Here is a 16,309-nt window from a genome sequence, read left to right as displayed (position 1 = left end):
TACTTGTTAGAATGAATTATCTTCGGGATACACACCTAGTACCTGCTGACACCCGTCCTCTGACTATCCTACACTGAAGTGGCCCCCCCCCCCCCAGGTCAGACCCCTAGACATGATCCTCTGTACTCATATACTGTTTTTTTAGAGGGTCTCTAATGTCTCTACACCCTCAGTCAGCTCTCATGGACCTCTGGGTTCAGCTCCTTCCTTCCCGGTTCCCAGACCGCCTGTGACCGCATGCCACTGCTACAGAGGAGGAGGCAGCTGTCACCCTCCCTCTGGCACTCTGCTCACCAGCCAAAGACCTTGCAGCACATGAGCTCCTGGCTTTTATACAGTATCCCAGAATGCACTGAGAAAATAAAAGTCTGTGCCAATCACTAGGGCTGTATCAAAGCCTATGTACCCATTGCTCAGATTTCCTCCACTGTCCAATGTGCCTCCCTATTGGACCAGTGTGAAACAACCCCCTAGACCAGAAGAATCACACACTGAGCACTATGAACAGACCTAACTCACAGATCCTGCTCTCAGGTAGGCAGAAAGCACTATAGATTTGCCTGCTGCTCCTCTGATAGGCAGACAGAGCCAAAATATAGTATAAGTATAAATGAAAAAATAAATAAATAAAAAACTGAAGCCCATACTTCTCTTTTAAGGTTAGTTAGTATTAGGAGTTGGGGTGAGAGTTATTGATTTTTATTTTTTATTTTATTTTTTTTTTAGGGTGTTCTTACTACTACTAATACACAAATGTACAAAAAAAATAAATAAATAGTTGAATAAATGAATGGTAAGTAAAAATGAATTAACCCCTACTCTTAACCCCAAACCGTAAAAAAAAAAAATAAAAAAATAATAAATAAAAATAATGGCTAAGCACCCTGACACAAGAAAAAAATATATATTGTTAATAGTATTTATTTATTTTTGGGTTTGGGTGTTTATGTATTAATTTATTATTATTAATAATATTGTATTTAATATTTTTTAAGGTTAGGGGTTAATTTTCATTTGTTTTTTTTACATAATATTTTATGTAGTTTTGATGATTTTTAGATATTTGTGTATTTATTTTAAATGTATTATTTCATATACTATTACTTAGGGATGCACCGAATGTTCGGCGGCCGAACATTATTCGGCCGAAAATAGAAAAAATAGCACTTTCGGTGTTCGGCTGAATAAGTCAAAAGGCCGAATAATTTTGTGCCGAATAATAGGGCTGAACGATAGTCGATATGATATCGACTATCGTTCTGTGGCCGTAGGCGATATTCATATCGCCGAGGTCACGATATTTACAGGGGGAAGGGACTCGGAGGAGGACAGGAGGACTCTCAGACTTCCGTGAAGCCGGGACACTTCAGCGGTGAGCATACATTACATTACTCACTCGTGCACTGCAGCCCGCCCCACACATTCAGTGAGTCTTACTCTCCTCCCTAGTTTTTTCAATGGCACATTCAGGAAGCCAATCACGCCGTGATTAGCTGCACAGCGAACCAATCACGCGTGCCTGCACACCTGATTGGTTCCGCTGTGCCGCTACTCACGGCGTGATTGGCTTCCTGAATGTGCCGTTGAAAAAAACTAGGGAGGAGAGTAAGACTCACTGAATGTGTGGGGCGGGCTGCAGTGCACGAGTGAGTAATGTATGTATGCGGCTGTGCTCCTTTCCAGGCTCCTACTAGTCCACCTCCAGCCTCCTACTACCACCACTATGAGAGACTGTGTCACTGTATAATCTGATCGAGTCCACACTGACACTGACTGACTGTCACTGAGTAATTGATGTTACCACATTAACCCTGACCTGCCCAGTGCCCTGTATCTGCAATTAAAACTTACAAGGCTGCCTGCATGCTTCCTGATTTCCATTCCCAGCATCCTTCCCAATCCCTACAGTGTCACTAACATTAACCCTATGGTACAAGGCTGCAGTGTGCACTGAATCCCATTCCCTACAGTAACATTTAGGGAGAGAGAGAGACATGAGAGGACAAGAGAGAGGGAGAGGACAAGAGAGAGAGAGACATGAGAGGACAAGAGGAAGAGAGAGTGAGAGGACAAGAGAGAGAGAGGACAAGAGAGAGAGAGTGAGAGGACAAGAGAGAGAGAGAGAGAGACACGAGAGGACAAGAGAGAGGACAAAAAATTGGCAAAATAAATGGAAAAAATGCGAAACACTGCGTTCGGTATTCGGCCTTCGGCCAAACATTTTATTATTATTCGGCTTCGGCCAAGAATTTCATTTTTGCATCCCTACTATTACTATTTAATTTTTACATTTTTTTTCTTTTTTTCATTTGAGCAGAAAATGCGCACAAAAATGTGTGAATGGCGCATTTTACATTAATTTTTTTATGGGAAATAAAACCCGCCAAAAACAATCACATCTGCCCAAATCCAGCTACAGAACTTATTTGAACTTTAGGCGTTTGGCTCCAGGCAACTTGGAGTGGAGATGTGAACCATCTTCATAGAGAATAATTATATATATATATATATATATATATATATATATATATATATATATATATATATATATATATATATATATATATATAATATAGATAATTTTTTTTTTTTTTTTCTCCACCGTTTTGGAGCTTCGAGTTTCAAGCTACAAAACGCTGAGGTGTGAATATCCCTCACCTGACTATTTGAGGTGAGAAATCGGCTTTAATTTGTAATTTTCAGAATATTGCATTTGAAACTAATCATCCCATGTACAGTATGACCTCCCACAAAGAGTTTTTCAATGAGGTCACACATGACCTGTGGACCTCCATTGAGAGAGAGGAGCAGTGAAGAATGGTGGCTTACCACTAAGCGGTATGCAATCATGTATCCAGACTGGGCAAAAGAAGATAAAAATGGTACCGTACAAGAAATGGGCAATTTGGGACTTTATATGAGAACTGGCGAGCACTGCACAGTGTCTCCATCCCTGTCAATTGAAAAACAAGATGGGATAAATGAGGGTGTGTGAAAAACAGCCGATCCCTAGTTTGAAATACTTACCCACCAGTCTGCTAACAAACCAAAATAAACCTGTCTAACAAATAAGTTAAAAACAGGAGTTTAGTTAACACATATTTGCAAATGCATGCGGAAGCTGCAAGGCCAGCGACAAGGCATCCTGCGTTCTTGCAGAACCTAACACTAAATAACACTGCTCAACCTGAGTGTATAAGTGTCTTCACTAAGTATTTCAAACTAGGGATCGGCTGTTTTTCACACACCCTCATTTATCCCATCTTGTTTTTCAAAAATGGTACCGTAGTTTCTATTTGAACTGCCAATTGTTGTTCTGACCCACTAAGCAGGTAGCGTAAAATGTATAAGTAGGGGGCTAGAAAAAAGGATTGCAGCCTCTATTTAAATGCTAATTTTTGTTGAAATGGAACACACTGCCAACAAACACAAAAAAATATATTTAAAATGTCAACTCTCAGATTATCCAATATACATTCTTTACAGAGCATGTCTAATGTGCTTAAAGAAAGATTGTAGGCAAACCCTCACTAGACGATTGACAGGTAGATTATTTTTTGTTTTTTTATGTTTCCATTATGATGTTGCATGTATTATGTAAGGTGACTGTTGTGGCCTTTAATTTGTGTTATGCTAATTAAAAATAAAGGGGCAGTGCATATGCTTACCCATTTCTTTCGGATTGAGTAGGCATCTAATGAGGTTAAAGTAGATTTCTAAACCAGTCAGGATGCTTGTTGAAGCGTTCAGACATCTTCTTTCTGGAATACAAATAGAAAATCAATAACTTGCTTATCTTATAACTAAAACTAGGGTTTATGGATGTTGACAGCTGGATACCAATGAGTTCCTTTCATTATCTGTTACACAATGCTTAAACCTCCTCTCAGCCCTTCTGGCCTAAGATAAAAATGAGCCCATCCTTGCTCCAGCATGTTGCAAGTGCATACAAAGGTGAAAGCACACTAATGAGGTTGATCCTCAAAGCTTACAACACAAGATGGCTTGCTGTATACAGTGGGGGAAATAATTATTTGATCCCCTGCAGATTTTGTAAGTTTTCCCACATACAAAGAAATGAAGGGTTTATAATTGTTACCATAGGTGTATTTTAAGCCCTCGTTCACACTTTCAAAGCTGCATTTGAGTCTGACTTCGAGGGCGACTTCAAATATATCTGTGCAGCTTCATGCACCGATGTCTATTGAAATCACCCCTGAAGTCACCAAAAGTATTGCAGGAACTACTTTTGGAAACCTGCACAGCACCGCAAAGTCGGCATCGCACCGATTGGGACTCTCCCATTGCTGGAAATAGGCTGCGACTTGACCTGTCAAATCACATGTCAAATTGTGCCGATGTGAACAGGGGCTTAATGATAGAGACAGAATATCAACCAAAAATCTAGAAAAAAAGCCATGATACAAATGTTCTAAATTGAGTTCACCTGTGCATTGTCAGCCCTTACCTGTGCAGCACCAGGTCTGCCTGCAGACATGCCAATAGCTGAAGTTTAGTGATGGAGCTAGGATGACAGGATACAGTCATTTCCTCCTGGACTTGGATTCTTCCTCTAACATTATCTCCGGGGACATTTATCTGTAGAATTTCTGGGAGTCAGATCCCTGCTTTTGGGGTGGAGAAGTGGAGTGGCTAATGCCTCGTACACACGCACCGATTGTTGACCGATCGGCCGTCTTTTGTCCATTTTCTCGGCCAACAACAACCAACTTCAGAAGTGATGTCATGTGATGGTTAACTTACTGTGTGTTTTTTCTTCTCTGAGCATACCCAGTCTTGCTCATCAGATTTTTGTCTGCCGAAATCTGTACTGCCTGACGAACAATCGGCCGTTCTGTTGACGGCCAACAAAAATTTTATAGCATGCACACCAGATTTTGTTCGGCCGAAAAGTCGCAGTCGGTTGTCGAAAGCATCATACTAACAAGCCGACGATCGTCCGATTGGACGTTGGCCGAAAATTTACCGCCAACAATCGGTGCGTGTGTACGAGGCATTACTAAGGGGATTTTCAACAACTGATCCCTATGGGTATTTGCCCACTCATGAGAAGGGGGGGGGGGGGCAAGACGATTTGGTGAGTTGCTAACTGATGGGAGTGGGTTTGATGAGGTATTGCCAAAAGGACATCACTGAAGACCATATCTCTGCATGGAATTACTTTTTAGAGGATTTATATTGGACTTTTGTGCACTGTTTACGTTTTTTTTTTTTTTATCACTGATTTGGTTTGGTGATAGAATTAAAAAAGTCCACAGTAGCACAAATCTTCTAAGTTCTATTTAAGTTCTGTATTTTCACTTAGTTTTATGCTGGTAAGATAATTGGCCACTGTCTAAGTTGGCCCTAGTATGTGTGTGCCTATTAGAATGTAAGCTCTTTGAAGGGCAGAGATGTGAATGTACAGTTTGTAAAGCACTGGATAAATTGTCGGCATTAAATATGAGGGGTCTTAAAGTTTCCGCACTCTTTTTTTATAAGTTTTATAAGTTTCACAGCCATCTTCACCACAGCTCGACAACTCTTATAATAAACTGCAGATCAATAAACTTGGGTACATTCAACCTGCCCATACATGGTTTGAATCGCTGTAGTTTATTTCAGGCTAAAAAAAATAAAATAAAATGCCTGATTTGTGCATTTTTAGGTTTTCTCTTTCAGCTCTGTAGGGCTAAAACATTAGAGATGGACTTGGGTTTGGTTAAAACTTGGGTTTGGAGCAAACCCGGAAGGAACCTGCCTCCCCTGCCCGTTACCCACCAGGGCATATTCAGCCCCGCTGCTGCATGTACACAATGGAGAATAATTACTGTCATCTGTTGGGGGTGGCGTCCCCTGCCCTTCCCCAAGTCCTCATCCCCACCCCTCCCCATCCCAACAATGGTTAGCAGGAGGCATTCCCATATCAACACTATCTGTGTTGATGGGGGAATCTAGCAAATTTTTCTTTCCTATAACCTGTGGTTGCAGGAAAGAAATTTGCTCTATGTATGGCTGGCTTAAATAATCTATGTTTCTGTCCAAGAAATCAGATGAACCTTTATTTTACAAGTGTGTTTTAACAAGGTTGTCATTGTTAGAGGAGTTGCCCTGCTCCTTCCTTCTTTATTTATTTATTTATTTATTTATTTTTATTTTACATGACTTACAAGTCCCCTACCCACATCGAATCCCCCCCCCCCCCCATGCCCAGGCCCCCCTGCTGGCTCGAGCCCTATACACGAGGATGGTGGTACCCCCTTATCAGTGACCCTGAGAACTGATACTAAATATTTCATATCAAACCCGCTTTGTGCTGTTTGTTGCTCTGGTAACCTTTTTGCACATCATCCACTAGGAAATTCTTTGTGCTCGTTATTTTTTTCCTTGCTGTATTCATTTGTGTAACTTATGCCCAGGAGATGCAGCCTTTGTTTGCTTTGCCTTCCAATTTCTAAAGGGCATTGCTAATACCAGGATGCGGACTGGTTCATTATCTTCCAAACCCCTAGACCTCTGAAGAATGCCTTTAGTTAAAACGCAGCCTGCATTATTAGTGGAAGTACAAAATACACAATACTTGGTATAGGCTGCATTTTTATTTATTTGAGTTTAATATTTAGTGACATTATTCCCATTCTACAAGAATACCTGTTGAACCTGTTGGAAATCTGAGAAATTCAAAAAGAGTGTCTATGACACTTGTTAGGATCCTGTCATGTCTTCGCACAGCAAATATCGGGCAATTACAGCATGCAGAGCTGTACTGAGGCTGGGTGTGCAAATGGGCTCCCCATCCTCCGTTCAGCTGAGCTCCCTCTGCGCCATTGCAGCTGTCACATTGCACAGTGCCCAAGGGGTTTTGTAGCTTGGTGGGTGGCATCTGATGGGCATTCCGAGACATTAGTTGTCCATCAGGTCCACTCCCCGTGTAATTGACAGCAGGCAGTGGGCAGATCTATAGCCAACAGACAGTCTGCTGTTGGCTATAGAATCACTTGCTGTAAATTTAATTAAAAACGTTTTATTCGTTTTTTATAGAAAGCATAACAAACAAGCATTACAATTACAAGCAAACAATTAACAGGTGCATGGCCATGCAATGATAACGATTTCTTATTCAAGGGAGCAAAAATAAACCATAACGGGAACACTCGGGCTGTCAATGACAAAATCCTGAGTCTCTCAGCTTTCCCCATCAGGCTTCATCCACTGTCATTGTCACTGGTTGCTTAGAGCCTTTCAATTGGGAAATCAACTGTGTCCTTGACAACCAGTGACCGATAGAGGAGGGAAGGGGTATTGGTGGCAGACATGCCAATCTGCCACACAGCAGTAGACCGAGACAGGCACTCTGCCTGTCGCTGTGCACCAAGTTAGATTTGGTCTTGGTTACCTCCCAGTTTTGTTATCTACAAGAAGGTAATCCATTTGTTTAAAGAGGTTGTAAACCCCCCTGTGATGTTTGTACTTCTAGGTAAGCCTATTATAAGGCTTACCTATAGGTACTGTAAATATATCCTAAACTTGCACCGTTTAGGAGATACTTACTGTATACTGTGCCAATGACGTCATTGGTGCATGCACTCTGAAGGAACGGCCGCCCTTGGCGTTTCTTCAGAGCCCTGTGCCCTGACCGGCGGCTCCCGCACTCATGCGCGGGAGTGTCATCAGGCGGTTTCGGCCAGTAGCACAGCCCGAGTCCGCAGACCCGGAAGGAAGACTGGCGACGATGGATGCGGTCTCCAGTGGGGACAACGAGGGCTTTCGTTTGGAGGTGTCGCATAACAAGCTAGTATGCGATGCATACTAGCACATTATGCCTTTACTTTTCAGGTAAGGAAAACAAAAGAAAACTACAGACTTTAATGCCTCTTTAATTTAGTGCAGCCATAGCACCATTTTGTAGCACTATTAAGAACTATCCGATTGTTATCAGAAAAGTATAGTGCATGCTTTATTGAATTCCTTCTCCCCCTTCCCTTGTGTTCTTGTTACTTTATGTGTAGTCCAAATCACATCAGCAGTCTGGAGTGACAGTGCTGCTCCTCCATAGTTACAGTGTAGTGAGGGAGCACCAAAGGTGTTTATTGGCAAAGTAACCAGGTAATAAAAGGGGAGAAAAAAAGATTAAATTTAGTCGCCACAGGCAATGATTGTCTAGCAATATGTAGCATTTTTTTTATATTTTGGGTTTAGATATGCTTATCGTACAGTTCTCTCACTTTGCAATGCTGATCGACAAATAGTTGCCAACACACCTGTCAGAGTCTGCTTTTCATCAGGATTCTGATCTCTTATTTTCTGCTGGAGCCCGTAGAGACTGACATTTTCTGTCTTTCATTAGAAATCCCTAGATAATGCTGGTATTGGCAGGTGTTACAAGGCTGAGTATAATCTGAACACAGCGGTGGCTCCTGGACTGTAGAGCGAGCACGCTTATTTGTAGTGGCGCATATATTAAACATATTGTGGATTTTCTGTGAATGTTAAAGGGATTATAAAGCTTCTTTTTTTTTTTTTTTTCTTTTTTTGTATAAAATAACAAAACTTAAACTTACCTACAAATAGTTTTGCACAAAGCAGCTCAGATCCGCCTCTTCTGCAGTCTCCCACCAGTGCTTCTAGCACTAATCCCTCCCCACCAGTTCCCCCATTTAACGCTGCTTTCTATGGGGGCACTCATGGTGAGAGCTTGCTCCCGAGCCAATGGCTCCTGTGCTATCAATCTGCCCCATGTTGCCGCATGCACAGCTCTAGATCGAGAATGGGCTCAGGTAAGTAAAGGAGCGTGAGGGTCACACAAGTTTCTTTTTACCTTGATGCATAGAATGCACTAACCTCTTCACGCTGGCACCTCCCGGCTCTTTAAGAGGTTTAAGATGCAGGGAGGCGGGGCGTGGCTTAATCATGTAACCACCGCGATTGGCTGTCACTGCGGTCACATGATCCGAAAACTCCCGATCGCATGCAGCGATCAGGAGCTTTCAGTTAGACGCTGGTCACTGTGCAGGGAGTGGGTTCTCGGCACAGGGCTATTGACCTCCATTTACACAAATATGCGGCCTCTCGGCACTAAGGCTTAGGCACTGACGGGCTACATGCTTGCATGTGGCGGGCGCCAAGGGGTTAAGATGGAAAAAAAGGCTTTAAAATGCATTGGGGTAAAAAAAAAAAAAAAAAATCAAGATCAAGGGTGCCTCAAGACTCATGCAGCCCCAGAGTGTTTAGCATGCAGGCCCAGGCCTGCTATGCCGTGCAAGCACAGCAGCAGTGGTGGCTGACACAGACAAGCCCGGCCCATTCACATAGGTAGGAACGCCGGGGATGCCATGCAAACAGAGCAGCCTACATTGACGAGCCAGGCAAATGCATGCCTGCAGGGATGCCGGGGCTTCATGTAGCTCCGGCAGCTGGGTATACACTGCATTAGGCTACATTCACAATGGCAATTAGGACTGGTGTGAATTGTAGCGGAAGCTCCTTCTGAAGGCTCTCAGCGGGTAGGTGCGGCCAGCAATTACCTGTGGTGATCACGCACTTTGTTTGTGTCCAGCAGCAATCACCGCAGGTAACCACTGGCTGTGCAGACAGTTGCGAATAGGTGTGGCCACCGGCGACCTGTCATAGTGAAGAGGCTCTGGCGGTTGCACCTACCCGCTGTGCCACAGAGCTGCTATCCTTATTGTTAGTCTATTTTATGTGCGGCCCAAGACAATTACTCTTCTTCCATAGTGGCACAGGAAGATCAAAAGGTTGGACAAACTTAATCTAGATAGATTAGGAAGGATGAGAACCTCTGGGTCCCTCTCAGACAGCGATGGACAATCCATTAGTGCAGACTGTGCAGCTGCACAAGGGCCCCCTAGAACTTAGGGGCCCATTTACAGTAGGTGTGGATAATCTGTGGACTGGGACGGACACCTGGACATAGCTCGCTTCTATCTAGCTGTTAATCGATACACCGTAATTGGGAAGGAGGGGGGATGGCAAAAGGTCTTCTTGGCAATTTTCTACCCACAACTGGTTCACACAGTTTTTCTATGCTTTACCTGTTGGTTATCGTTGGGAAAGGAAAAATCTGAGGTTTTTGGATTCCTTATCTTCATTGCGGAGATTTTCTGTAAATATCTGTCCTATTGACATAACAGGAAGTGAGGGGAATCTCAACAGTGGAGATACTGATAGCAAAACAAATCTAGAAGAGGGTCGAGCCCTTCTTTTGGGAAAAAAAATGCAATTCTTAGGTATGAGCTGAAATAGATATACATTCTCCAAATAATATCATTTTTCTTTTTTTTTTTTTTTGTAGAAGACTGCAAGGGAAAGTATATCTCTCCGTTCCATGATATTCCTCTGTACGCCAATGAAGCCAAGGTAAGCATGTTTATGATGTTTATCAGCACATGTTGCTTCTCACTTTTACATGGTGATAAGGATTTATTATGTATCTGTGAGTTGGTTGTAGTAGCAGAAAAATGAGTTACTAATTGGACAAGATTCCTTTTAATCTATTTAGTCATATCTAATAAACAAAGAAGCCTTTGTTGATTCTTCTGTTGCTTCAAATTACTCATTAGCAAGACATGGTCCAGTTAAAAGCATACGCATGTTATAATTGCTCTTAATTATTTTTTTTTCTGATGGATAAATATAAACCAGGTTTGTGAAATCCAAACAGAACATTTTAAAGGAAGACTATTTTTACAAAAAGTACACATTTTGAGATACTATTTTACTTTTAATAATTGCTATGCTATATTTGCAGATTCTTACACCAATGAATTTTTGTACACATAGTATAATTGGCGTTTTTTGCTGAACAGTTCCTGAGATCAAAGAGATTTCAGGATAACAAACTGCAAAGCTCAAAACTTGCCTGTTGGTTTCAATAAAATTAAACACTTTTTTTTTTTTTTTTTAAATAAAAATGTCCTGAAATATTGTATAAACCATATATTACATTGTGCATGTATACTGTACATATAATAATCAAAATATACTAGTGAAAAATATATGTCCATTCAGCGATCAGCCCCTCACCATTGGAATATATTGCTCTAATGGCAAATCGATTATATCCAGAATGGAAATAAAACTGAATCTCACAATCATATTGCTGGCAGGACTGGTTAGCCACCACAGATCATTGCCTAAGGCAGTGATGGTGATCCTTGGCACCCCAGATGTTTTGCTCAACTACACTGCAGAGTGCATGAGCATCATGGGAATGTAGTTACAAAACATCTGGGGTGCCCAGGTTCGCCATCACTGGCCTAGGGCATTAGGGCTGCCAGAAGTGACACACAAGCACTTGGACATTATGTTGCTATCTACCAATAACATTCCTGTGAAAGTATTGCAGTCTGAAACCTAATTTTTCAATGTTTTCCATCTGGGTCCTCGTTGTTTCTGACCCTACACAGTTCTTCTTCGTGTATGTAACCCTGCACCAAGTACGTACAGTTTTTCCGATTTTAGTATTAGGTCCTGGGTGTACTGACAGTCTACATCTGGTCTTGTTGGCATTCCACTAAGGTTATCCAGCTGACTGGTGGCACAAGAGAGTTGGCAGGACTATAAATCTTGTTTTGATTGCTTGGAGTACCATTTTATAATATAACTGCAGTGTTTTTCAGTAGTAGTAGTATTACTGCAAGAAGATATGTAATTAGCCGAATGATCAGACAGGGAGTAATTATACCTTGCAATTTACTAAACAGGTGCAATGCTAGAATCACGAATGCAAAACAGAGTCAAAATGCCAAACATGCAAATATTACTGAATACCATAAAACACATTTTAAAAGCTGCACACTTCGCAGCAATATCTCTGACTCAATCAGGGAAATGTAGTTGCACCATATATTCTCTATAAGACGCGATTTAAAGTGTATATTTGAAAATCACTTCTTCAGTAAAACAGCACAGAAAACCGCTACTTGTGTTTACCCTCATAGATTGCGTCCCTCACAGTGAAGTCCATGGTATCTCCGGTAGCACAGGTGAACAGCTGGAGGGATCCAAGGACAAGGTGCCATCCAACTGGAAATGTAGTACTCTAGTAGCTATTTTCAAGGTGCTCTACACTGTAGTTGCATCTTCCAGAGAAGATGCATGACATTAGGCTCATTCTCGACTGGCCGCACGCTTATTCTGACAGTGGACGGCCTCTCACCTGGCTGCAGATCACTTGCCCAGCTATATCTGCCTTATTCAGCGTGGCTTCTCTGAGCTAGTGAGGGAGGGAAGCAGAAGACCTCCTATTATTTGGGGGTTGTCCAGAAATCCAGGAATTGGTGAGAAAAGATTTAAAGGGGTCTGTGCCTACATGGGGAGTAAACGGGCACCCCAGCTACATTACTGTGAACAGTACAGACTAATTGCCTAATACAAGGGTTTTAAACTGGGGTTTCACTGAACCCTAGGGTTCCTTGAGAAGTAGCAATCGGTTCTGTCACCATTGCAAGAAAGTTTTATATCTGCAAGACAAAACCGGAAAAATTCCCAGCTCAACTCACCAACCAGTTTTTACCAACCGAATCAACCTGTCTTAACAGTATGCGTTAAAAACAGGGATTTAGTTAGCACACATTTGCAAACGCATGCAGAAGCTGCAGGGCCACTTCATGGCACCCTGTATTACCTGCAGTCCTAACTCCTGTAAATTTATGAGAGTCTCCACAGTGGAAGCACATGTATTCTAATAGATGGATAGGGTGCAGGTGGGCCTGGAAGTAGCCCAACCCTCCTTAAAGGCACAGGGGCACAATGGACACCCAGCACATAGCACAATGGCAGCAAAGGCATCCAGTTTGTCCCCTCACCAGTATACATCAATAACAAACAAAATGGCCCCTGTCCCTACCTATAACTGGCCTTCACAGCAAGGAGCACATGGAAGTGTTCCCTGCAGCTTCCGTGTGCGTTTGCAAATGTGCTAACTAAACCCCTGTTTTTAACGCATACTGTTAGACAGGATAATTTGGTTGGTAAGCAGACTGGTTGGTGAGTTGAGCTGGGAATTTTTCTGGATTTGTCTTGCATACGTTGCCCTTCCATTTGCTCCTTACTATGAAGGCCAGTTATAGGTGGGGGCATGGGCCAAGAAATTTATATCTGACTTCATTTTTACACCGTAGCTGCTGCTTTGTGGTTGGTCATCAGGGATGATCACTCGCCAGTGAATGGCATGCCCTGAACACCAGTGCAAAATTTTTTTTTTACCTTAGTACCAATGCAAAGATACGTTTGCACTCAACACTAATGTAGAGTGAGTTTTGCAATGAGCAAAAGTAAAGCTGGATACACACTATACAATTTTCTTTAGGTTTTTTTTTCCTTTAGATTTACCAAAACCATATAATATGAGGTCAAATCTAAACACTTTCAATTTTGTATGTAATCAGGCAGACCCTTGCACTTCATAGTTAAAGGATATCAAACAACAAAAGTTGTATAGTGTGTATCCAGCTTTAGGGTTACAACCGAGCAAATTCAGTGATCTTTCTAGCTCTGTCATTGGGGTTGATTTAAAAATGCCCTTTTTTTTCCCCTTTTATGTAATTTTGTATTCTTTGCAAAGTGAAGCGTTTCCTCTGGAGCAACAGCACTTGCAGTGCACAGTATATTTGCCTTTAGTAAATCAACTCCACTGAATTATTAGCTATTCATATGTGCTTTTATTCTTATGCATGTTTTTCTATAACTACATATTTAATACTATATCTCTAACTCCGAAGTACAGAAATACACCATTAGTTGTAGTTGGGAAAATGATTTCAGGGGTTTTCTGAGATCTTAAAATACATGAGTAATATATGGTTGATATATTAATGTGGCGGCACAAAAATACTTGTTTGTATGACTGAAAGTGTTTTATTTTAAGTACATTCATTGAATCCAATTAGAGAATGTGTGAAAACATGTTAATAGCCACTTAAAAGCAAGCACTTCACTATGCAGCATGCTTTCTAGAATTATGTTATATTTTTAGCTCCAAGCATTATTTTATATGCAATTTCAGGATAAGCCAGAAAGAGGATTATGCTTGTAGTGTATGAGTGGGACAGACTTTGAAGCAGAAAGCATGTTGGGTAAGGGTAATATGGTTACCCCATGTTTATTATTTTTTACAAGCTTTACACAGGATTATTGCGTTATACCGATCAATAACTTATTTTCCTGCAAAAAATACCTTAAAAAGGTACAGTAGGTTACTTTTTTAAAAATTTTAGTTTTAAAAAAAATAAAAATAAATCATGGTTAGAAAACTATTAAAAAATGTGTATCATTGAAATGCATTTTGTGTGTGTATGTATATGTGTGTGTGTGTGTGTGTGTGTGTGTGTGTGTGTGTATATATATATATATATATATATATATATACGCAGGATCTCACAACAGTTAGTACACCCCCCACATTTTTGTAAACCTTTTATTATACCTTTTCATATAACAACACTGAAGAAATTACCCTTTGCCACAATGTAAAGTAGTGAGTGTAAAGCTTGTATAACAGTGTCAATTTTCTGTCCCCTCAAAATAACTCAACACAGCCATTAATGTCTAAACCGCTAGCAACAAAAGTGAGTACACCCCTAAGTGAAAATATCCAAATTGGGCCCAAAGTGACAACATTTTGTGTGGCCACCATTATTTTCCAGCACTGCCTTAACTCTCTTGGGCATGGAGTTCACCAGAGCTTCACAGGTTGCCACTGGAGTCCTCTTCCACTCCTCCATGATGACATCACGGAGCTGGTGTATGTTAGAGACCTTGCGCTCCTCCACCTTCCCTTTTGAGGATACCCCATAGATGCTCGATAGGGTTTAGGTCTGGAGACATGCTTGGCCAGTCCATCACCTTTACCCTCAGCTTCTTTAGCAAAGCAGTGGTTATCTTGGAGATGTGTTTGGGGTTATGTTGGAATACTACCCTGTCCAGTCCCTGAAGAGAGGGGATCATGCTCTACTTCAATATGTCACAGTACACGTTGGCATTCATGGTTTCCTCAATGAACGTTGCTCCCCAGTGCCAGAAGCACTCATGCACACGTTTGACACCATCTGAACCAAATAAGTTTATCTTGGTTTTATCAGACCACTGGACATGGTTCCTGTAATCCATGTCCTTAACTCTGCTTGTCTTCAGCAAACTTTTTGCAGGCTTTCTTGTGCATCATCTTTAGAAGATATGAAACACGATATATATCAGCGCACAGTAAAAACTAAAGAGAACACAGCAACTGTACACTCAGGTTCAAAAATACAAAACCAGCACAAAGTAACAAAATAAAAATAGTGCAGCGCTCATAAGTCACAATGGATAATATAAGTGACTAAAACAAACCTTATTGATAAAAGTCCATGCATTAGCCCATGAGTGAGGGATGAAAGTAATGCTATTCCAGAGAATTATGGTAAAATATCGTGCTCTTCAGTGAACTAATTGCCCACCACCGCATGCATTGGCCTCTCACCTTAGGGCTGAGCGAAACAAGCCCAACACTCCTCATAAGACCAGAGACAAATGGCACCGTTCCTTTAAGCAGACTCAACCAGACTTCCAATGGGATAGTAGCCCGGATCCCCTTGCGACTTAAAATACATTACTATATATAAAATAAGACACCACACCTTCTGATTGTGGATAAATAAAGATAGGCCGCGGCCGTTTATTATTCGTATCAATAATAAATAACAAATCAAACAATATAAAGTGCAATATTCAAATATAAATAGTTAAAACACAAACAAACCCGATCACCACAAAATATGAAGTTCTTGTTCTTCCTCCTGGAGCTGGTCTGAGGGGATAGGCGGCAAATAAGCCCCTTAAATAGCCCCAGCTCAGCGCTTTAGGCGGTAAAGTGCGGGAAACCGGGATGAGAGCCCAAATCTCCCCATACATTACTATATATAAAATAAGACGCCACACCTTCTGATTGTGGATAAATAAAGATAGGCCGTGGCCGTTTATTATTCGTATCAATAATAAATAAATCAAACAATATATAGTGCAATATTCAAATATAAATATATAGAAAAAAAAGGAGAAAATGAATGGTACAACAAAACGTTGTCCAAGCATCTATTGGCGGACTTTATGGGCACATACTGAGTGAACACACTTATTGATTTAAAAAAAATTACTTTAATAATTAAGAAAGTTTTAAAAGAAACAAAGAGCACTATGCAAATGTTGACATATATATAGTTTCTTATACATTCAAAGTTGATATGCAAGCATTCTTGGCAATGGGTGAGGATTGTGGTTGTTATACCAATCTGATATAGTCAACGCGTTT

The 16,309-nt window shown here is 41.1% G+C and overlaps 1 protein-coding gene across 1 annotated transcript in view; it reads left to right on the top strand.

Annotated features, from left to right (window-relative positions):
* PPA1 (inorganic pyrophosphatase 1) overlaps positions 1-16,309 on the top strand; it is a 185,299-nt gene that overhangs the window by 37,165 nt on the left and 131,825 nt on the right. The window contains exon 2 of the mRNA XM_082267576.1: positions 10,313-10,377. Within this exon, the coding sequence (XP_082123702.1) occupies positions 10,313-10,377 (65 nt within the window). The remainder of the gene's footprint in view (positions 1-10,312; positions 10,378-16,309) is intronic.

This window comes from Pelophylax lessonae, assembly GCF_965119305.1.
Source record: "Pelophylax lessonae genome assembly, chromosome: 9".
NCBI classification, from domain to species: domain Eukaryota; kingdom Metazoa; phylum Chordata; class Amphibia; order Anura; family Ranidae; genus Pelophylax; species Pelophylax lessonae.
Note: the sequence above shows the minus strand (reverse complement) of the source record. Positions and strands in the feature narration are given on the sequence as shown.